Consider the following 24,873-nt stretch of genomic DNA (forward strand, 5'->3'; position numbering starts at 1 on the left):
CTAGGTCTTTCACTTGGTGTTGTCTTCGGTCTGAGAGGTGATTCTTCTGGTTTTTCGAGAGCTACTAAGCGTGAGGGGTTGTTCGGAACTGGCACGTTAGCAGTGGTATTAGAAGCAGGAGGAGCAACCTACTTAATGTTACGGCTTTCGATGAAAGGTCTCTACGAAGGTCGACGAGGTCACACACTCTCCAGATTTTTTCTGATTGTGTGTCATGAAGTCTTTTTGTTGGAATATCAGAAGCTTGAATTGCCTCACTAAGCGTATGTTTCTGGCTAATTGGGTTAGACAGGAGAAGTCTGACCTGATTGCTATTTGTGAAACTAAGATGGATGATGTTTCTCGTTCTGTTGCCTCTGGTATGTGGAGGGGTGCTGACTATTTTTTTAAGCCTGCGGTCAACCATGTCGGTGGTATCCTTATTTTGGGGAAGCAGTCTTTAAATATTTCTCAGCTGGACATGGGTCTTTTTTCATTGTCTGTTGCTTTCACTTTGCAAGACAGTGGTAGGAGAGTTGTGGCCACTGTTGTGTATGGCCCTAATCATATTGTCATGAGGCTTGTTTTCTGGAAAGACTTAAACAGAATCGTCATCTCAAACAGGGAATACCATTTTCTTATGGGAGACTTTAATTGTCTTTTGTTTATTCAGGATTCTAATAACCTCGTTCTTTCCAATTCATCTATGCGAGATTTTCAAGATTTTGTTCATCAGCATCACATTTACCTAATTCCTTTTATCGGAGAATGTTTCTCTTGGTCGAATAGGCAGATTCGCCCATGCTGCAGAGTTCTTGACAGGGTTTTTGTCACTTCAAATCTGCTGGATCTAATTTCCCATGTCAAGTATGTCTTGCTAGCTCTTTTTATCTCGGACCATGGTCAGTTAATCACTCTTTGGGGGGATGGTTTTAAATCCGTCAGGAGTTTTGTGTTTGAACAATTGTGGCTCCAAGAGCTAGAATTTCACACGATTATTTCGGACTCTTGGAACAAGCCCTCTAAAGAGTAGTGGGCAGCTATCCGGTGTCATAAGAAGTTGTCTCGTCTCGCTAAGGATATCGAAGCTCGGCTCTATAATCGAGATGTGGTTAAATTTCAGCAAATGGCTACTTGAGAGCAAGAGATTTCAACGTTATAACAAACTATGTATTCACCGTAGTCTCTATCTGATTTGGACCTGCAGAGTATGCAGGACAGATCTATTGAGTTATCAACGCTTTTGAAGAAATGAAGGGTCAAGGAGGAAATTAGATGAAAGCAGCGGGCAAGGGTGAAATGGTTTGTGGTTAGAGACGGTAATACTAAATTTTTTCACTCATATGCTTCTCATCGTCATAGGAGGAATGTCGTCCTATTAATCACCATTGGGAGTATTTCATACTTAAATCAACATGTTATTTCATATGTCACTCAGTATTTTAAATATTTATATTTCGTTTCACTTACTGTGGAAGGTGTCATTAGTCCTCTTTCTGTTGGTTCGATTCAGCAAAATCAAGCCAGAATTTTGCAAATGAAGTTATCTGAAGATGAAATTTTTAGGGTCATCAAAGGTTTGTCGGGGTGGAAAGCTCCAGGTTCTTATGGGTTTCATGTGGATTTCTTCAGAATTTTTTGGTTTTGTGTAAAGCCTGATGTTATTAACATGTTTGATGGGTTCTATCGCAACTCTAAATTGCCTATTCAAACCCACTTGGCAATTATTTTTTTAATTCCGAAAGATAATGATGTCACTGATATCTCTAGGTTTCGCCTGATTTCTGTTATGAGTGCTCTTTATCGGATGATCGCCAAGTGTTGGCTAATAGGTTGAAGGTTGGCTCACCAAATATTTTTAAACTCTCAGTTCGCCTTTATCCACAAGAGGATTCACCATTCATTCATCTTGGTCTCTGAAGTCATTCACTCCTTACATCTTAGTGGTCAGCCCTATTTTTCTCTTAAATTAGATTTTCATAAAGCCTTTGATTTTGTGCATTGTCCCTTCTTATTTTAAATGTTATCTAATTTTGGCATTGGTGGTCATTTTTCTGAGTGGGTGAGGGAATTGGTCTTCAATGCTCAGGCCATGATTAAGATTAACGGCATTAGAGGTGGCCAGATCAAGTTGGGGCGTGGATTAAGGCAGGGTTACCCTCTCTCGCCTTTGTTGTTCAATGTCATTGTTGAGGGTCTCGTGGTGTTGCTTAAACGTGCTGCGGAGAAGCGCCTGATAGATCCTTTAGATGTTCTGAATTTCTTGGACCATATTTTTATTTATACTGATGATATGATTATTTTTGGGCGAGCAAACATGCAGCAGATGCTTAGATTCAAGCTTATTCTCCAGTTCTTTTTTTTCTCTTTCTAAGCTTTCTCTAAATGATAGCAAATGCTCTCTTACTATATTCAATGTTGAGTCTTCTATGCTTGCAGCGGGTCAGTGGATTTTTAATTGAGCAATCTCTGAGTTGTCGATGATGTATTTGGGTCTGTCGTTACAAGTGAAGCGTCTCTCTTCCACTACTTGGGCTCCAACTATTCAAAAAGTGAAAAACAAGCTTTTTTTGTGGTAGGCGTCTTATCTCTCCATCGTTGGCCGTCTGACTTTAATCAGACATGTTCTTTCTTCTATTCCTGAATTCTTCATGTCAATGTTCGTGATGCATGTGGGTGTGGAGAAGCAGATTTATTGTTTAATGACGGATTTTCTTTGGTCTGGGTGTCAACTTCAGAGTAAGCGACATTTGGTTGGTTGGCGAACGGTGGTGTTACCTAGGCGTATGGCTGGCTTAGGTGTTTTTGCTCCAAGACAGAGGAGTATTGCTCTTGCGGCCAAGCAATGTTGGATGGCCCATCAACCAGATTCTTCGTGTGCTCATTTGCTTCATGCTAAATATGGTGTTCCAGATTTATCTCTTTTTCGTCATGGAACCTAGAGGTCGACGATCTCGCACTTGTGAAGCATGTGGCTGAGAGCTTTATCGTTCTTCAGAGATCAAATTGAGGATGCGGGAAATTACAATCAGTGGTTGCAATGGGCGATTGCACCAAATGGTGCGTTCCACACCCACAAAGTGTATAAATCGTTGCTCCCTCTAGGGGCTGATTGGTTACATGAGTGTGTGTTATGGGCTAAGGGCCCTTTCCCAAGATCTCGGGTCTTGGCTTGGTTAATTTTGCATGATAGGGTTTAGACTCAGTTATTTAAAGAAGTTGGGCTTTCAGTTAGCTAGTTGGTGTGTGCTTTGTCAAGCTGCTGAAGAAACTACTTCTCATTTATTCTGATCCTGCCTAATCTTTGTGGTCCTGTATAATAGGACGTGGAGATCTTCGAACGTAATTGTCAAAAAGGAGTCTTTTGCGTTTGATTTGCTACTGAGCCCTATTGGAATTAGGCGATGCAAGCAGTGGAGACTGATCTAGAAGACGTGGTTGCTTACTAGGTGGTTTGTTTGGATGACACGCAATAATGCTATTTTCCATCAAATTCCTGTCGTCCTTAATAATCTTATCCATAAAATCCTGGTTGATGTATATGTGATTCTACGTATGCATCTTAGAGACCTCTTCTTCCCTCTGAACAACATTTACTCATCGGTGATTTCTTCTAATCCAGCGGATCATGATTGAGCTTGGCTTTGCTATCTGTTAGTTTCTTTTTTTTTTTTGCTTTTTATTTCTTTATATTTTTGTTTTGTTTTTTATATTGTTCGGTTCATGGGTTCAACATTTTGTTGATCTTCATGAGTGGTAATGTTGATCTCTCTCTCTCTCTCTCTCTCTCTCTCTCTCTCTCTCTCTCTCTCTCTCTCTCTTTCCATGTTTCAGAGTGTTTTTTCAATTCACCCGCATATGCTTGTAAGTGAAGATTAGGTTGAGGTTTTATATTCTCTGCATTTTGTAGTATAAGACCACAATGTATTTCATTTTCTGCATATTAAGTGCATCTGAAATATCCTCTTGAAATTTATTTTGATTTGAAATGAAATGGTTTGTACAGCGTATGAGAGGTTTTGTCGTTTCACTTTTTTTTAAACAATTACTAACATATATTGTTTACTATTTTTTTTCTCTTAACTTGTTGGTTAAGCAAAATTATGAAAATTATGATGCAAATGTTCATGTTATTATGTTGCAATGCCATAACTTCTCTCTTTTGAAGAAATTTTTGTATTTTGAATAATTATGTGTGCATATGCTTTTTAAAAGCTTTGAAGCATACGCCTAGCTTTAAGGGGGCCTACACTTCACTCACTTTTTAGCTTTTAATAACACTGTTTGTTACACACGTCATCTGCTGGTTGAAAATTGGCCGATCGAGTTCGATTCTGTTGAGAATCAGAATCAGCCAATTCCCTGAATTAATTTTAAAAATCGATTCAGGGCTAATACCGATTCTGACAACAACGCTTGGAACGTCTTTCTTGACTTTGGGCCTGGCCACTTCAAGAAAGATCAAGGTGCATAATGTCAAACCATGAAGCTTCGCTTGTTTGGTAGGAGCTGTTAGTGCACATCATCATTGTTGGGACGTTTGCAAGTTCAAAATCCAATGGTATGTAGTGTAACTGGTGGGGGGTCTGCCTAACCCCAGTTTGCCTATAAAAAAAAACATGACTTGAAATTACCCCGGGTTGGTAGCATCTTGGGGATGACAATCCAGTTCCCCATGTGTCTGATGCCTCAACTTACCAAACATTTTTAGTGATGTTGGTTCTGATATCCAACCCACCAATTACAGTTTACTTGGACTCACTATTGCAGATCTGATTAACTAAATGTGTCGGTTTCAGTTTGATTTATACATTCATACCTGAATCAGGACGTGTATCCAACAAACATCAAATCCTAATACATGTAAATCCATATCAAATCCAACTCCAAAGCCAATTAGGCCAGATCCATCATGTTGGCTTCAGTGATGCCTACATCCAAACTAAATCCGACCCATTTACATCTGTAACATTTTGTGGACTATGTAAAAATGTGGATCTCACCGCACATGCAGTTTTGACATTGTGATAGACTAGAGGATCCCTCCTGGAAACTCAGAAATTGCTGCTCAATGTGCTTTGGCGATCCCTCTACACAAGTACTCATTTTGGGGGTTTTGAGTGAATATAATTTAGGCTGCTCTTTGCGCCTCCTCTTCCATGATTGCAGCAACTTTGTTTCCCCAAAGGATAACGAGGTACAGTTAAGGCTCATAAGCCAACCTGATCCATGACCCAATGAGGATGAACGAGTTGTGTTGTTGTTATATATATATATATATATATATATATATATATATATATATATACAGGGGAATGAAAACCTTCCCAATGAAATTTTTTTGGTATTTTTTTCAAAATTCTGATGTACAAATGTGTTCAGCATGATTGATTTACTATAAATCAATACTTGGATTTTGGATAGAAAAAATGATATTTGGAACCTTGAAAATTTATGAAAATTGTACAATTTTGAAACTTATAAAAAACTATCCATACATGGGAATCAAATGCTCCAAGAACTGATTCTTATAAAAACAAGCATATAGATCACATCTGTACAGTCAGAATTTTGAAAAAAAAACACAAAAATTCCAATAAAACAATCATTGGGGAGGTTTGGGAGGGTTTTCCATTGGAGAGGTTTTTATTTCCATATATATATGGGTCCCGGTTCAAAAAGAACAAAAAGTATCAATTTAAGTTTTGAAGTGGGTTCAAATTTAGGCATTTTAGCACTGAAATCAAACTACCCCCTACCTAGAACACCGTAAAGAGATATATGATCCTCATCTACAACCATGAATTGTGAGCACCCTTATTTCAACTGTTACTATTATACCCTTATAATATATGTATATATATAACCCTAACATAAAATCATTTCTCGAATCTCTTCCTCTCCTTCCTTTTACTATCAGCGCAAGCTCCCATTTATCTCCTCTCCTTCCTCTAACGGCAAAAGGTGGCAGCGACGGAAGGACGGAAGGACCGTAAAAATGGGGCTCCGCCCCGCATAGCCCCGTTTGGATTGAGGATGGAGGTTAAATTCAAAACTTGTGCAGGGATAGAGGGCAAAATTTTGAGACGGGATGGGGGTGGAGACCTTGTCTCCAGTCCCGGCCCCGGTCCACTGCCATCCATATCAGCGGGGGATTGTGAAGTTGTTGATTTGAAGACCTTGGATCAAATCTCATTAGTACACGGGTGTGTTTGTAGCTTTCAAAGGTGGGCCACATAAGACAGGGTGGCCATGAGGGCCCACCCAAGGTTTTTCCTTGCTTTGGTGAGGGTTTTTCATCATAAAAAATCACATATATATATATATAATGGGTCCGTGCTAAACCAGTTTGGGATAAACGGCGTGCTAAATGGGTTTTTCAGGCTTTTTTCATTTTATTTTTAAATTCTAACCGTACAGATGTGATCTATGTACTTGATTTTAGAGGGATCAGCTCTTGAAGCGTTTGATTCCAACACATTGGTGAGTTTTTATAAAGTTTGAAAAATCAAGAGTCCAAAATCTTTGTAAATTTCCTAGGCTCCAAATATCATTTTTTTTCATAGAAAACACATGATCCAGGTGTGGACTCTTAGTAAATCGACCATGCCCAACACATTTATGGGGCCGAACCATGCCCAACACATTTATGGGGCCGAAACCACATAAAAAGCACCAAACAAGCCCGAAAACCCCATTTAGTCCGTGGTTTAGCACGGACCCATTACTCTCTCTCTCTCTCTCTCTCTCTCTCTCTCTCTCTCTCTCTCTCTCTCTCTCTCTATATATATATATATATATATATAGTCATAAAAAATGATATAAAACATCATATTTGAGTCAACTTTAACACATGAAAATAATAAATAGAACATGTTAAACATTATCTAACAGTTGGATTTTGCTTTTGAGCCTAGATCTATGTAAATCAATGTACCACCATAAGCTATGGTTAGCCTAGATATATTTAAATCAAGGATGTACCACCATAAGCTATGGGTACAGTACAACCATAGAAATGCCCCTATTTTATATACTTGAATACGAGATTCCTATTTCTTGCGGGTGAAATTACAGCCCAAATGTGGAACTAGCTGCTCAGTGTTCACATGCTGCAATTCCAAACAGATCCCATTTGGATGCAGTTGAACTATTTTCAATTTCAACCAAGAAACCTCTTATTCCACCCAATATTTCCATGCTACAGAATTATTCACTGAAATTCAGACATCTTAACGATGCTTTGTTATCAGGGAAAGGAGGGGAGAACAACCACCGAGGTGGTGCGGGGTCCTGTGTCAAGCTGAAGGCCCAGGTTCAAATCCCTCTGCCACATGGGGCAGCTGCTGTTCTGGTAGGGGTCTGCCTAACCCCAGCTTGCCTTTCAAAAGGAAAAAAGAAAAAAGAGAGGGGAGAACAACGTCCAATACCTCACTGGTAGTTTGAAAGTAACTTCAAGGGTATCTCACAAAGCCAAAGAAAATTCAGATCAAAGCCCCACTACCTTGAATTGGCTGTCCAACTCAGACCACCCACCAAATTAGGTTTACTTCAACAGTGGCCTAGAAGTTCATCACTGCTCAAGTTCGAAACCAGATGCAATAATATCACCTTTCAGGCATTGCCATTAGCAATAAACACAGCAGCTGACTGGTCTTAGATATCTAGGTTTCATCGTTGCTCCTCAATCTTGAATGTCCTTCAGCACTTGAAAATAATAGTGCACAAGTCTTTAGTTTTGATTTTTGTGCTACATCAATGCACTCCAGCAAAATGCACAATCAATACCATGCTACTTCACTGCCCTTCCACCCTTAATAGTAAAACCAACCACACCGTCATTAATAATTTGACAATGCAGCAATCCAAATCACAAAGGATCGAGCTTTGCTTTATGATGATCCCACAAACACTAAATAAATGCTTTCATTCCTCAACCAAAACAGATCCAACCTCATCTTAAGTCTTCAATTCAAATATACATCAAGAAAATTTTAAGCAACATTTCTTACGAATACCACCCCAAGTGAGATTGTCACATCCTATGATCAGATATATGCATCGTAGAGTTTAGAACTTTTGCGCAATTTTTTGATTCATTGGCTTGCATGCCCTCTTGCACTCTATCTTGAATGACACCATAAGATGGTGTCTCATGACTTGACATAAAAGACTGATAGTTGCACATTTTACATACTCATACGTGAATGACGGGCCAATATCAAATTGTGTTACAGCATGCATTGATGTGTGATCTAGTAGAAAATGCTAAGGACAAAGACCATTTCTGTGTGTAATCAATCTGATAGGATGAAATATGTCTGTCCATATGCATATCTCATTCTCGGACATGTATGAGCCATTGAATTATTTAGTTCAGTTCACTGAAAAATTGTAGCTATGTCATAAATTAATAATTTATAATTTGGTTAAGACCAACACCTGCGTATACATAAGTAAAGATGCAGGCACGTGAAACCCAACCAATAACCGCATGATAAATCCGCAGAAAATGTGAAGATGACCCTCCTAACCAGGTTTCTTTGACACGTACATGAAATCAGTGTGCAAAATCAAAAGTCACAATCTCCATATACTGCATGGCACTCGCAGCTATTTGTAAGGAGGCATTTAAAGATAATAAAAAAGAAAAAAGCAGAAAATTGTAGTGACTTACACAGTTTAAACTTCACCATCTCTTCAAAGATTGAGCAGTCAATGTTGAACTTGAGCACCCAATAGCAGCAGAATGATCCGTATATCTCTGGCCCTTGAACAATTGGAAAGAATGTGAGCCACTTTTACTCAAGATATCGGATTCTGACAAATCCTTGCTAGAGCTTCCCCTCATCAAAGACTGCTGCTTGCGACGGTGCCTATTCAGAAAAGACAAGTTACCATGCAGTGGTGCTTGGGCCGTCCCCTCAACACAATCACCCCATTGCCCACAGCTCCAAGGTTTTGATGATGTTGCTCCAACATCTTCAATGGTTGATTTAAGCTTGGGAAATCCACTCTTCAACCTTGTAGCTAACATCTGTTGATCTGGGACAGGCATTGTCCATTCTTCCGACTTTGAGCAAAGAGGGCATGGAGGATCATGCTTTTGGATCTTAGGGGTGGTCTGTTCTAGGCACTCCGCGTGATAAATATGACAACAGGAAAGAACCCCTGAAACTGGCATATCGCCACTTCTCACTATTCGATGAGAACTCCATGGTGATCTCTGAGACAGCAATCTCTCACATATTCCACATTTCAGGGCTTCAGACACATTGCATGAAAAAAAAGGGTATTCCAGGTCAAACTGATCAGAGACATCAGTGAAATCAACACTGCTTGAGCTACTCCACAGAAAGCCTTCACGCTGAGAATTAGCACTCAGATCTGAGGAGCCTTGCACTGGCTGAAGTTCAGAAAATGCTCTGTAGGACTTTGGGTCAGAATGAAAACTGTTTATATTAGGTGTTATTAACCTGTCATTAATACCGCTGGAAGAAGCTGAAATCTGAGTTTTGTTTTCAGAACTTTGGCTGGGGAAGGAAAGAGGATGGATGGGTTTTGACATAAAAGAACACTGACTTGAGAAGTTCCGGTGCAAGAAATGGTTTTGTGATTTGGGCATGTGGTCAGACTCACTAGCATCTGAATGAGAAGATGTTGAACCGCAGCTGTATGGCACTGTTGAAGTTCCAAGCCCAAGGGACCCCTGCAAGCAAATGAGGCCATCAATAAAGGCATTAAAAAAGATGGTCATATTCATCTAGAGTTAATAAAAAATGGGAGAAATAAGGAATCATCACCTCCGCAGAACGAGGAAATGAGAAGGACTCCGATGCTGGTTCTGTAAGAAGATACAATGTTAAGATTAGAGAGCCACCAATAAAGAGAAAAAAACATTCACCAAGAGTATAACATTTAATGGATGTTCAAAAGAAACTTAAATTTGAACAGATGCTGGTTATAGTTCCTCTTATACTATGTCACCTGGGTGCGGGTGTGGGTGCGGGTACGGGTACGGATACAACATGGCAATTTCAAAAAATGAGGGTACAGGAACACGGCTATATATAAATAGAGAGAGAGAGTTGGATTTGTCCAAACCTGGTCAATGAAACCAACTTGGTTTAACCAAGTTATAAAAAGGAGAAGGGTGTGTCCAAACCTGGTCAATGAAACCAACTTGGTTTAACCAAGTTATAAAAAGGGGAAGGGTGTGGCCCTTCCCCCTTCTCTCTCTATCTCTCTCTCCAGTTTCCCTTTTCTCTCTCTCCCTCTCTCTGTTTGATGCAGCGAGACAAAAGAAGAGGACGAGAGAAGGAGGTACTCTCTCTCTCTCTCTCTCTCTCTCTCTCTCTCTCTCTCTCTCTCTCTCTCTCTCTCTCTCTCACACACACACACACACATTCTCACTCGCTCTCTCGATTTACCCAGCGGACTTGGCCACAAAAGTGATCCTGTACAAGCAGTTTCTCAACCTTGTTAACATCCTCCTTCAATCATATCAAAGCACTAAATCTCCACCAACCACCATCTCCAAACCTTTTTCCAGAATTCTCCTCTGCCCTTCAACCATGTTTGAACTAGGGGAATGTTATGAGCCTAGCACCAACTTATATCCCATTATTCATCTCGTGAAAGGGAATTTCCAAAAGAAACTATAAGATTTGAGACCATCTTGGCATGCTTGCACATGTGACATCTGTCATAAAAAACAACAGCTTGGAACCTGTTGACTACCATGAGACCATGATAGAGAAAGTCCTTCGGCAAGAATGAAGTCCACTTTGTAATGAAATACAAAAAGAACAAATAAGATGTTTCTTATGGGCTTTACAAACACACTAAAGTGTGCATAAACAAGGACCACTTATGGGTCAAATACAAGAACATACAGACAAGGCCACTAATGGGCAAGAGACGAGATAAAAAATATAAATCATTATTAGAATAATTGCTTAAGACAAGCATACATTGAGAGGAGGGAGAGATCCCCTTTAAATACAAGGAGGCTCAATAGAGCTGTTGGGAGCTCTCAATAGAGCTGTTGGGATCTTCCAATAGCTTTATTTGGTCATTTACCAAATAGCTGTTAAAATGTAAAATACATATATATATAATATATTATATATATATATATATTATTATATATATTTTGTAAATATAATTTCTCTTTTTTCTTTTATTTATTTATTATATAGTTCTCATGGAACTAGATAATAAGTATTGGTCAAGTTCCAATTGAAACTTGACCATATGAATAGTCATTGGACTATGAGCTCTCCTCTGATCCCTTCTCACTTGTATAAATAGGGGTGCATCCCCTCATGTAAAAATACTCTCAATGCTTGTTAAGCATTTTTCTTGTTATTAATAAAGTTTTATTATTTCCTTTTATGTTATTCCATTTATACCCTTTTATGGGTCTTGTCTAAAGTGTCTTTTAGACACTTCTTTTGAGTGGTTAAAGTGCATTCGTGGAAGACCACCATTTCATTACATGTTAGATCTTGAAAAGCTTTTGCCTTGATTTCCGTGCTTCACTTGGAAAGGTGTGTTATCACCTTATTCTTGCAAAAAGTGTTTCATCACTTGTCAAAATGTGTTTTATCACTTCATTTTCGGCTACAAGAAGATTTGTTTGAAGAAATGAGGACTTGAGCTACAAAATTGTATTGCATTCTCTCTCTTCTCTTCTCTCTTTTTTCCCTTCTCCTATTTTCTTCACAAAGATGAATGACAATGATAAGATTACCATCATACCCATGAAATTAAATGATACTAATTATGTAATGTGGGCTTCAATCATGAAGCACCACATATGGAGAAAAGGTTTATGGGGAATAGTAGATGGTTCCGATTCGAAACCTAAACTATCCCTCACCAAAAAAGAAGGTGATAAGGAAGTTCTTCTAACTGAAGAGGAAAAGATCAAGGCTTTAGCCGCATATAAAAAGAAATGAAAAGAGTGAAGGATGGGGTATGCAAAAATTATGTCATGGCTTATTAATAGCGTAGACATTAAAAAATGCTCTAGCCTCACTAAATTTGAACATGTCGATAAGGCATGAGAATACCTTAAAATATGTATTCTCTTAAAGATATTGCGCATGTGTGCAATCTACAAAAAAATGTTCAGACAATGACTCAAAAAGACATTCATTCGTGAATATTACAATGAGTGTCCGAACTTTAGGAAGAATTGGCTCTTTTAGAGTCAAAATGGCATTGAGCTGAGGATATCGAGCTTCACCAAAGGCAACTCGATATGGAACACTTTTACCAATTTGTGAATGGTTTAAGGCCAGAATTTGAATCCACTAAATCGGCCCTTCTTCATCGTGGAAAAATTCCTACTATTGTGGATACTATTAAAGAACTTACTATGGAGGAAAATCGACTCAGAAAGAGTATTCTAAGAGTTGATGACGATTCTATTCTAGCAGTGTCTAGAACAGGAAATCATACTCGCACTTATAAGCTGCCTCATTTTGGAAGACAGAGTGATGAGTTTGACAAAAGAAAAGTTATTTGCCATCACTGTCATTAACTGGGGCACTATAGGCCTCAACGTCCAAAATTAAAAAGAAGAGACGAAAAGAGGGCCGCATCGGTTGAAACTGAGCTAAAAGATCAAGATGCTCTTGTATCTATGACTCAACTAATGGAGATTCTTCAACCTCTTCTCAAAGGGGTATCCACTTTAACTGAAGCCTCAACTGGAGCGGCAGTCGCATCTGTTTCCGGTCCAAGTAACTTCCCTTAGCTTTTAGATTTCGGTGCCTCATTTCACATGACCCCAAATGACAAAAGTCTATCTGAATGCATTAAAAACAACTCAATTATATCAAAGGTTTTTACAGCAGATGGAACATCTCTTGAAATAAAAGGAATATGATGTTTTGAAAGTTTTCAAAAATCTAAAAAAAAAATTATTTCAGAGGTTAGATATGTTCCTAAACTAAATTTGAATCTCTTATCTGTGTCACAAATATCTGATTATGGATGTAATATCTTCATCTCTTCTGATAGTTGTTGGATATAGGATCGTCAGTCAGGGAAGTTGATTGGTGAAGGCCATAGAGAAGGACTATATTACATAGACTTTTTGAAATTACCCAAGAATGTATTTTGTTTAAATGTTCAAAAATTAGAAACTAATGATGCTCCAGTTAGAAGGATGGAGAAATGGGAAAATATATTAGTTAAAAGAGGTCGGGGTAGGCCTAGGAAGACTTGGATGGAAATGATAGGAAAAGATATGAATGCTTTGAACCTCACCGAGGACATGGCATTGGATATAAATGATTAGAGGAGAAGGATTCATGTAGAAGACCCAGAATGATTTTCTTTGTTGGTTCATATCGTTGACCCCAATTGTTTTGGGATAAAGGCGTAGTTGTTGTTGTTGTTGTTGTTCAAAAATTAGAAACAAACACAAAAGACTTGGCCATCCTCATATGTCTAAAATTCAATACTCTCCAAATTTGGAAAAATTTTGTAATTCTAAAAGTTTTTCTTGTAAACACTGCATTCTTGGTAAAATGAAAAGATTACCTTTTCTAATAGAACTTTTGTCTCTACAAAACCTCTTGAGTTAATGCATTCGGATGTTTGGGGACCTGCACCAGTTATCTCTAAAGGCAGTTATGCGTATTATGTCATCTTTGTTGATGATTTTTTTAGACACACTTGGATTTATTTTCTTAAACATAAATCTGATGTTTTTACTCACTTTCAAATATTTTATATGATGGTTACAAACAAATTTCAAAGTAATATTTTCATTTTTTGCACTGATTCGGGGGGAATTTATGTCTAAAGAATTCAAAGACTATCTTAATCCATATGGCATTACACATCAATGATCATGCCCACACACTCTACAACAAAATGGTTTTGCTGAACGTAAGCATCGACACATTATGAAAACTACTAGGACCTTACTAATTGCAAGTCACGTTCCAAAAAGGTTTTGGGCTAAGGCTGCTTTAACTGTCACCTATCTCATTAATAAAATGCCATCTTCTTCGTTAAGGAATATATCTCCAATAGAAAAACTTCTTCATTTATCTCTTGATTATTCTAGATTAAGAATCTTTGACTGCAAATGTTTTGTATTTACAAATAAAAATGATAAATTTTCTCCTCGTGCAATCCCATATGCCTTGTTAAGATATGTTGAACATCAAAAAGGCCACAGGTGCTTTAATCTTCAAAATGAAAAATTATATGTATCAAGAAATGTATCCTTTTTAGAAAAAAAAAGTGCTTTTGAAAGTGAAAAATCCAAGGATATTAGTGAATATTTTTTTTAATTGATTTAACTTCAAAATCTAGTGAATGGGATTTTGAGTGTAACTTTGACAATGATCAAAGTCCTATTACCTTTGACAATGATATCGATAACGAAGACCAAACCTACAGGGATTTTGGTCTACAATATTCAAGACGAAGAGACGACGAGCAAAACCCTCTATGTGCATTAGAAAAGTATTCTAAAGTTTCCCTCGGAAGGACTTCTAGAATCTCTAGACCTCTGATAAAATTTGTATCATACGAATCTTTTTCACCCACGTATAGGGCAGCTATTGCATTAATACAATCTTATGTTGAACCCTCATCTTATTCTGAGGCAAAAAATCATATAGAATGGATTGAAGTCATGAAAACACAACTAGATGTATTAGAAAAGGCCAACACATGGTCTATTCAAGACATTCCTCTAGGAAATAAACCAATAGGTTGTCGGTGGGTCTATAAAGTCAAAACCAAAAGTGATTGGACCCTGGAAAGGTATAAGGCCCGACTAGTAGTAAAAGGTTATGCTCAAGAATATGGCATTGACTAAGAAGAAACCTTTGCCCTTGTAGCCCGTATGACTACTATTAGAACTCTAATTGCCTTAGCTTCTATTAGGAAATGACTTATATTTCAAATGGATGTCAAAAATATCTTTTTGAATGGAAGTCTTGTTGAAGAAGTTTACATGGACGCCCCCTGGTGTTAGTATCCCTAAGGGTAAAACTCTTTGTCTTGAGAAGGCCCTTTATGGCCTTAAACAGACACCAAAAGCCTGGTACGATAGATTTAGTCATGTTATGATTGACATTGGATCTAACTCTTTTTTGATTGACATTGCTTTGTTTATTAAGAAATCTGATGCAGGTATCGTCATTCTTCTCCTTTATGTGGATGATATGATCATCACCGAAGGCGACAAACAAGGAGTTGACGATATCAAAACTCTTCTTAAAACTCATTTTGAAATGTTGACTTAGGATTATTAAGATATTTTTTAGGAATTGAAGTTTTGTATTGCCCTCGTGGGTATTTGATATCTCAATCTAAAATTGCTTTTGATATTGTTTTCAGGTCTGGCATTACAGACGATAAGAAAGTAGACACTTCAGACGTGGTCAATGTTAAAATGAAAATTGATGATAGAAAGCTTCTTGATGATCCTACTCTGTTCAGACAGCTTGTTGGAGTACTTTTCTATCTCTCTATCACTAGGCCAGACATAGCATTGTACACACAGCTAGTTAATTTCAGTATGCTCCCACTTCTGTTCACATGGAAGCTATTTTACGCATTATTAGATATTTAAAGAGTTCTCTCTCATGAGGCCTCTTTTTGTCTGCATCGTCATCATTAGATTTCATTGCTTATACTGATGCTGACCGGAGAGGTGATCCTAATAATAGACACTCAACCACTGGTTTATGTGTGTTTTTAGATGAATCTCTAATATCGTAGAGGTGCAAGAAGCAGTTGAAAGTCTCTCTTTCTTCCACTGAAGCTAAATATAGAGTCATGGCAACCACCACAATGAAAGTTGTTTGGCTCAGGCGACTCCTTGCTGACATGGGAGCTGAAGCAACACAAGCCTCACGAATGTTTTGTGACAACAAGAGTGCAATCTACATTGCAAGCAACCGGACTTTCCATGAGCGCATCAAACACATCGAGATGGATTGTCACTATGTCAGAGATGAATACTTACATGAAACCATTGATCTGCCATATGTCACATCAGAATATCAATTAGCAGACTTCTTCACCAAACCTCTCGCGACTCCCAAATTTCACTTCCTTTTAGACAAACTTTCGCTCATTGTACCGTAAGTTTGAGGGAGAGTGTTAAAATGTAAAATACATATATATAATAATATATATATGTAACTAGATATTTTTGTAAATGTAATTTTTCTTTTTTTATTTTCTTTTATTTATTTATTATCTAGTTCTCATGGAACTAGATAATAGGTATTGGTCGAACTTGACCATATGAATAGTCGTTGGACCAACGGTTACAAGGAGAGCTCTCCTCTATTCCCTTCTCACTTGTATAAATAGGGGTGCATCCCCTCGTGTAAAAATATTTTCAATGCTTGTTAAGCATTTTTCTTGTTATTAATAAAGTTTTATTATTTACTTTTATGTTATTCCATTTATACCCTTTTGTGGGTCTTGTCTAAAGTGTCTTTTCGACACTTCTTTTGAGTGGTTCAAGTGCATTCGTGGAAGACCACCATTTCATTAAAATAGCCCCTATGAAAATGGGAAAAGAAAAAGAATATAAAAAACAAAAAAAAGACAAATGTGCCCCTAATGGGCACAATCTATTACAGTTGATTGAAAAGACAAATGTGCCCCTAATGGGTATAGTCTATTACAGTTGACTGAAATGACAAAAATATCCCTAATGGGTATTACCTATTACACCTATGAAAACGGAAAAAGAAAAAGAATATAAAACAACCAAGAAAAGACAAATGTGCCTCTAATGGGCACAGTCTATTGCAGTTGACTGAAATGACAAAAATACCCCTAATGGGTATTACCTATTACACCTTTGTAAATACACACATGTATACATATATATATATATATATATATATATATATATATATGTGTGTGTGTGTGTGTGTGTGTATATATATATATATGTGTGTGTGTGTGTGTGTGTGTGTATGTACACATAAAGTATATATATATGTGGATATATATACTTTAACACTCCCCTCAAATAAAAGTTTGTCAAGTAAAAAATGAAATCTTGGAGTAGGAAGCACTTTGGTGAAGAAGTCTGCCAGTTGGAATTGGGATGCTATTGTAATATCCCGGACTTTCGGACCCTTTATTTATGTGAGTATTTAATAATTATGAGCCTTTGCATTGAGGTTGGCACTTAATATTGATGAATATTGGGTCATCGTGAAATGGTCGAATATGGGTTTGGATCGGATCTGTTTGGACTTGGAAACATAATGGTCATTTTTAAGAAAGATCATGGATTTTTTGGCAAGGAACATGCTCGGTATTTTGAAGAAAGGTTGAGGATATTTTTGGCATGGGGATATACTTGGTATTGTTAAAAAAGGGGTTGGTTTTTATGAAAGATGGCAGATTTGTAATTTGGTTTCAGCCTAAGGGTATTTTTTGGTATGGATAAGACATGGAGGGTATTACTTTGGCTGTAAGGGTGTCATGGTCTTTTTTACCATGACATCTATCTTGGATGGGTGCCAAGTGGCCCCCACCCTTCTTCTTGAATAGCCACATTACCCCCCCCCCCCTTATGTGGGTTTTGCCCTTAACCCTATCTCTTTCCCCCCTAATGCATATTACCCTTTCTCTCTCTCAACTGAACCTCTCTCTCTTGTTCTCCCCTTTGTTCCCTCTCTCTTGACCCTCATCCTTGGTGAGAGAGGTTTGTACCTGTGTGTGGTTCATTTTGGTAGGAGTTCAGACCAGTGGAGTTGTTGTGGTGGAGTGTTTTCGGTGTGTTGAAGCTTTCTGACATGGAAGGGATGCGTTCATGGTGGATTTGGAGTTGAGGCATGTCGTGGACCCCGGATTCGCGTGGATTGTTCGTTGTTGTTGGGCGATTTTGTGAGGTATGGTCCATAACTCCATGTTTTGCTTGCTAGTGTGAAGCGTGAACATAAGAAAGTGGGTGTTTGGAATAGGAAATCATGTTATATTTCTGTGATTCTAGCATGACTATGAAAATCTGTGAATTCCTATGTAATATGAGATTTTAGCATGTTAAACCATGTTTAAATTATTTTGATCTTCGAGATTATGGTCTGTTTCGAATGAGTTCATGTTTAGACATATGAGTGCAGCATGCTTATGATTGTTCCATGTTTAGAATTACGTTGGTTCGGGACATGGCATGCAATAGATGGATTCGTGCTTTGATATTTTGGTTTTTATCGTGATCATTCAGGTTATGAAATTATATGTGATTTTGGATCCATGAAAATTGGGGAAATTTGGTGTAGATCAGTTGGGACACCCTGGGGTGGATTTCCAATTGAATCTAGGGATTGATCCCCTAAGATTTTTGGGTTTCAGGAGAGGAAACACGAGTTGGTGTTGTCAGGGGTCGACTCCCTACTGGTTGTTCTGTTGGCTAGACCCCAAGAGTTGACACCTTCGTTTTGGGGGTCGACTTCTGTTGGGGTTGGGTCGACCCTTGCTAAGCCTGAGTCGACTCCTGCTTTCTAAGAGTTGACTCATGTTTCAGTAGAGTCGACTCATGTGTGCAAAGAGTTGACTCTTATTTCAGCAGAGTCGACTCCTGTGTGCAAAGAGTTGACTCTTGTTTCTGGAGAGTCAACTCCTGTTGAGGGAGAGTCGACTCCTGCTGAGGGAGAGTCGACTCCTACTGAGAGGAAGTTGACTCCTGTTAGGGGAGAGTCAACTCCTATGCTCAGAAGCGTAGACTCTTGTGTTACCAGATTGTGTTTTCTTTGTGGTTTGAGCTCAAGTAAGGGATTTTAAGCCTGGGATTCAAGAGAATCAACCCGGGAAGAGGCTGAGGGACCTGTGATTGTTGGGATTTTGGGTTTTATGCATGGGTTTCACTTTCGTAATAGGTGTTTGGGTTGAGGATTGACTCCTGCAGATCAGAGGTTGACTCCTCTATTCTGAGGGTCGACTCTTGTAATGAAAAAGTTGACTCCTGTAGATGCAAAACTTGCCTGGGATTTCAGAATATTCTAGTTGGAGCTTTGTGTTGCGCTTGGTCTGATGGATCGGCTTGTGTCGTTGAGCACGTAATTCATGGTGTGTGTGTTGTGGTGCATTAGTATGAGTTTGGTGGTCCGAGGGGTCTAGTTTGTGTTAAGATGCACGGGTGGTATGCACGCATGCATGTGATGCGGTGCTTGTTGCACATATTGCAAGTGGGAAAATATGTATTCATGGAAGTCTGTTGTGATGTTCGTAGTGCAAGTATGGCATTGCGTAGTCTGAGTTTGCATGGTAATTGGTTTGCTTGACGTAACTATGGTGCCTATGTGAGCACAAATTTGTGAAATTGTATTGCAAGGTTGGTAATACGTAGATGTTTGCATATGAGCATGATTGAATGTGGCGTTCCGCATATTTGATGCTTGGATCTCAGCTACTCCAATGTTAGATATTGCAAGAGTGGCAATATAGAATTGAGATGCATATGAATGCATGAGGGATGTGGAATTGATGAAGCAGGAACTCGACTTGTCAGGTATTGATCCGTATGTGTGTTAGATCTGCGTTGGGTGTTGATCCGTGGTACCGAACAGGTATCTTGAGTTGGCCTTTATGTTGAGTGTCGTTGTGTGTGCCCCGTCTTGGCCCAAACCAAAGTATTGGGATGGTACTTTGTAGTGTTTTATTGTCCATACCTGAGTCTACGTGGACATTTTGTTCTTGCGGCTCATAACTGAGGGGTATTGTAAGCTTTGTCCTAGGGTGCCAATACCTAGAGGGTACGATGTTTTGTTGGTTGTACACCATTTTAAGTGGCGGTAGTTATGTCTTGGCCAAGATACCGGTACCATGATGGTACGATACGTGAAGTGTTAGCTCGGTACTTGTTAGATTCATCATGTCTTGATATGATATCAAAATAGAAGTGTATAGTAAACTTCTTTAGTTTCTTTGTTATCAAATCCATTTTCATTTACTAGGAAAGTAGCAACTTTAGAAACATAAAGTTTGATGTTCTTTGGGTAAAAACATTGATACCCTTTTTTATTTTTCCCATGTCCCAAGGAAACACACTCAATAGCTTTTGGAGATAGTTTATCATTTTTATGAGTAAGCACGTAACACTTACAACCAAAGATTCTTAATCTTTTAAAATCGAGAGTTATTTTGAAAAGTTTTTCAAATGAGACATTTTGTAAAGATGATGAAGGTATTCTATTTATTAAGTAGATTGAGGTTAAAACGGTTTCGACTCAAAAAAAAAATTGGAATGTCCCTAGAAATGACAAGTCCTAGCGGTTTTCATTATATGTCTATGTTTTTTTTTGCTAACTCATTTTGTTGAGGAGTTCTAGGGTAAGACCTTTGATGACAAATGTCATTTTGTTTCAAATAGTTTTGAAAATCATTTGACATATATTCCCCTCCCAAATCGGACCTAAGAATAGATATCTTGCTAAGAAATTGATTTTTAATCATTATATGAAATTCCTTACAAAAACACATCGAATTTAAAATTAAGAAAATAAACTCATATATATCCAGTGAAATCATCAACAAAAATAACATAATAGGATTAACCCTTCGATACGACCGGTGAACTATATATCCGAATGCACTAGTGTTGTGAAAAGCGTTGAGGCGTAGTGAGGCGCTCCACCAAAAACCGAGGCGAGGCATAAACCTCAAAAAAAAATTGAAAACTTAAAAAAACTTATAAAAAAATATCTAAAAATACAAATAAATAAAGAAATGCTTTATTTATGAAGTAACAACCAATAAGAAATAGAAAATCTCAAATCAGTATTAAAAAATATAAGATTAACATATAAAAGTAACTAAAAAACTGATTACATAACTAGAAAACTAATTATATAATTGAAAAATATAATGTCCTATAAAGCAACAACCAATAGCAATAGAAAAACTCAAATAAGTACTAAAAAATATGAGATTAACATATAAAAAGCAAAATAAACTAATTAAAAGCTTACTAATTAAAAATAAAAGTAAAATAAACTAATTAATTCAAAGTAACTAAGAAGTTGATTACCATCTAAAATAAACCTTCTTCTTCTTTGTTTTTTTTTTGCGCCTCACAGCTCAGGCTGGCGCCATGAGGTGCGCAGGTCCTCGCCTTAATGCGAGGCGCACCATTTGCACCTCAAGACACGTTTTTTATAACACTGGAATGCATTAATTCAAAAGGACAAGTATAAACAAAAGATCTATGCGAAAAATGAATGGCTTTCATTTTTCAAAAAATGCAATCTTTACAAAATATATCATTTTCATTACAAACATTTTTAAAAAAAGGAAAGAGATGCATCTCTGAAAAACTAGGATGCCCAAGTCTCTTAATGTCAAATATCAATATTTTTGTCTTGGATACAATTACAAAATGACTTGGGTGAAAGAGTTAAAAAGTCCATGAAGTAAAGATCGCCTCTCCTATGGCCTTTCTCAATCAACTTCCCTGACTGGAGATCCTGCATAGTGCAATCCTTAGATGAGAATGAGACTTTACATCCACGTTCAAAAATTTGAGAGACGGAAAAAAAATTAATTTAATTTTGAAACAACCATTATTTTTGGAACAAAAAAATTTTGAGAAGATTTTGAATCAAGAGTTCCAACACTATTTACTTTTAAAGAGGTTCCTTCAGCAGTTGAGATCAGTGTTTTAAAACTCGCCGAGTCAACTAGTTGACTCGGCTCGGCTCGCCGCTTCAGCGAGTCAACCCGGCAAGGCAAACTCGGTTTGCCAAAACTCGGGCTTAACTCGGCCTGACTCGGCTTGACTCGGCCTAACTCGGCTTGACTCGGCCTGACTCGGCTTGACTTGGCCTGACTCGGGCGAGTTTTGGGATGTTTGAAATTTGTTTTTTGAGTTTCAAATTACAGTTTCGAAATATATAAGTACATATATTTTAACAAGGGTTACCCCCAGATTTTGTATAAAAAAGAAAATAAAAATCATTTAAAGATAAAAAAGCATTTAAATCCAAAGAATAAAATCACCATGTTGTTCGAACTACAGTTCACCCTGTGTTATCAACTTATTCTAGCAAAATATTTTAAAGAAATGATTCTCACTATATATGGCGGGTCAACTGTGCCTATCGGAAGTCACATTTAGGTTTCATCATCCATTTGTTATGTGAACAAGCAGTGTACATATTCAAATATTAGTAGTCTTTTTATAGTTGTGCCATTAATATATTTTCTGCATAGTTTTATACATGAGAAAATTGCTTATTTATGTTGATATTGGGCATTATGTAAACTTTCAATATGCACATATATCCCTATTTTACATTTATGGATTTGTTAGAGAGGAAATTAAAACTTTTAAAACAAACTAGCATATATGATTGGCCATTTTAGGAACCTTAGGTAGTAGCAGACTGAACTCATGGTGACCAAATCCTCTAATTCAAGTCATGAATTAGTCAAAGTGCTTGTATAGATATCAAATTCAATTATTCAAGTAAACCTCTATAGCTCTTTGTAGTTGTTTTTATATTCTTACAGACATTTAGAGACTATGTTTACTCAAAAACATGGTTTCAGACAAATTATATATTGTTTTTCTTTTAAAATCAAAAGTTAACAAAACCCGGTCCGAGTCACCGAGTTGACCCGCCGAGTCACGAGTCAATAAAGAACGAGTCGAATTCCGAGTCACGGGTTTTAAAACCTTGGTTGAGATATAAGATGAAATAGAATTAGTGCAAACTTCGGAAAGGACATTCTCATGAGGGGTCATATAAAAGGAAGCACATGAGTCAAGAATCCACATACCTGGAGGATATGAAGAAGATTTAATGGCGGCACCCAAAGTAGAAGATGATTTGAGGAGTTGTTGTAGTACCCTCAATATTTGACTAAGAGTGTCTTTAATATCTCTCCCATTATTGCTAGATTCTTCCTTTTTGGGTGTGATTTCTCCAACGAAAACAACATTGCCTTTAAGCTTTAGGCAAACCGGTTTAATATGTTTTGGTTTATTACAATAATGACAAATAACACCCTTCCTACATCTACTATTATAGTTATTTTGCGTTACAAAGTGAGGGAGATTATAAGCCCTTATATTGTTACCGGACCTAGTAATGGCCAAAACATCTTCACCCTTAGTAGTAATGCCAAGGCGAGTCTCCTCTTGGCATATCTCGGAGCATCTTCAAGAGACATAGCTGAAGTCATATGAAGGAGAGAAGACCTAACTTATTCAAATACCGGTTTTAGACCATAAAGGAAATGGAATAAGTGTTCTCTCTCAACTTGCTCTCTTCTAAGTTCAATATCTTCGGTAGCCATCCATTTTGGCTCAAGAAGTGCTAATTTGTCCCAAATAGGAAACAAAGTACTAAAGTAATCATGGAAATTCATGTCCCCTTGTTTAGTGGTTATAATCTTATCTTGTAAAAAATATTGTCTAGCAAGGTCTTTTTTAGTATACATACCCTTAAGAAAGAACCATGCCTCAATGACTCTTCTAAACTTAGCAATATTGACACACATTTTTATGTCAACATTATTCATAAACCATGCAAAAATCTTAGCAGGGTTGTTTTTCCAATTTTCTACCTTTAATTGATGCTCATAGATAGCCTTAATGTGATCATCTCCTTCAAGGACCTTTTTGATACCTCCTTCGGCTTTGGTGAGCTTCAAAGATGGTTCGGGAGTAGTGCCCATCACGAATCCCCAAAAGTTTATTGCCTTTGAGATGATTTTCTATTGCCAAAGACCAGATCATTTAGTTGGATCCGTTGAGTTTGAAGTAGAGCTCGACTCTTGATTCATGCTCCATGACGAACAACAAGAGAAATGAATAAAGAAAGAGAGCACCAAAAACTTTAACAAGAACACACGTTCCACGATCACCACAAACAAAACCTCCAAGATCAAAAGAATAAAAGGGCTCTAATACCATGTAATGAAACTCAAGTGCACAAGAGAGACGCCACACAGGGCTATAAAGAGTGCACAACCACACAAGAAGCCACTAATGGACAAGATACAAAGAGCTACAAAGGGCTAAGCATAATGCTCACAAAGAGGAACAAGAACACATAAAAATAATTAATATTGTATTGATAAAAATGCTAAGAAAAACATTACATGGAGAGGGGCTAGCAGCCCTTATTTATAAAGCAAAAGGACCAGGGGGGCCTCCTATAGAGTTGTTGGGAGCTTCCCAACGGTCATATTTATGCCCATTGGGAAGAGACCCAACTCTATGGTTAGTGACCATAGATCCCTTAGTCAAACAATAAAAAGAAAATAAAATAAAAATAGAAAAAAGACAAAAACAGTCCCTAGTGGACAGTTCTAATTACAAGGGATAAAAAGACAAAATTACCCCTGGTGGCATGACATTATAAAACTGCAAAACTATACATATGTATTAAAATATATGTATGCATACAATAACATATACATTTTAACAATGCATAGGGTAAGAGAGCTCTCATAATGGCCTCAAAGCAAAGTAAATGGAAAATACCTAACTATAGATAAACCTAGTCTCTTTAGATGGAGACTTTCCTTGGCTCATCAATATAGAGCCCAATTCACAAGGATCACTTGGGCTTCCAAGATCCAATAAGGAGAGACCACAAGAGGTTCACTGAGTCCCCTAGAAGACTTAAGTACCTTGGGGTGCCAAGGGGGGTGGGGCCCACACATCCTTCCATGAAGTCTTCTAGAGGGGATGCCCCATGTGGGTCCCGCTTGCATTCAATTCCCTCATTAAACAAGAGGACACCCAAGGGTGGGTCCCACACGACTGATGTGTCAGTAATGGTTATGTGGCATCTTTTGGGAGGGTCCCACTTGGCTAAGGTGGCTTGGAGCATTTAGAGCTTGGATCATGAATCCGGTCAATCACACTTGGAC

At 37.8% G+C, this 24,873-nt stretch overlaps 1 protein-coding gene across 7 annotated transcripts in view; it reads right to left on the bottom strand.

Annotated features, from left to right (window-relative positions):
* The window catches only part of LOC149811908 (RING/U-box superfamily protein), a 45,444-nt gene that overhangs the window by 6,306 nt on the left and 14,265 nt on the right, over positions 1–24,873 (bottom strand). For 3 of the 7 annotated variants that reach the window (XM_089993122.1, XM_089993121.1, XM_089993120.1), the window contains exons 3-4: positions 9,783–9,823; positions 8,372–9,688 (exon numbers count right to left, since the gene is read on the bottom strand). In XM_089993122.1, coding sequence (XP_089849248.1) covers positions 8,669–9,688; positions 9,783–9,823 — 1,061 coding nt within the window. In that variant the 3' untranslated portion in view covers positions 8,372–8,668. Of the gene's footprint in view, positions 1–8,371; positions 9,689–9,782; positions 9,824–24,873 lie in introns of those variants that run through there. The other 4 variants (XM_089993125.1, XM_089993124.1, XM_089993123.1 and 1 more) reach the window with 3 other exon arrangements.

This window comes from Nuphar pumila, chromosome 17 (genome assembly GCF_984573655.1).
Source record: "Nuphar pumila chromosome 17, dmNupPumi1.hap1.1, whole genome shotgun sequence".
NCBI lineage: Eukaryota > Viridiplantae > Streptophyta > Magnoliopsida > Nymphaeales > Nymphaeaceae > Nuphar > Nuphar pumila.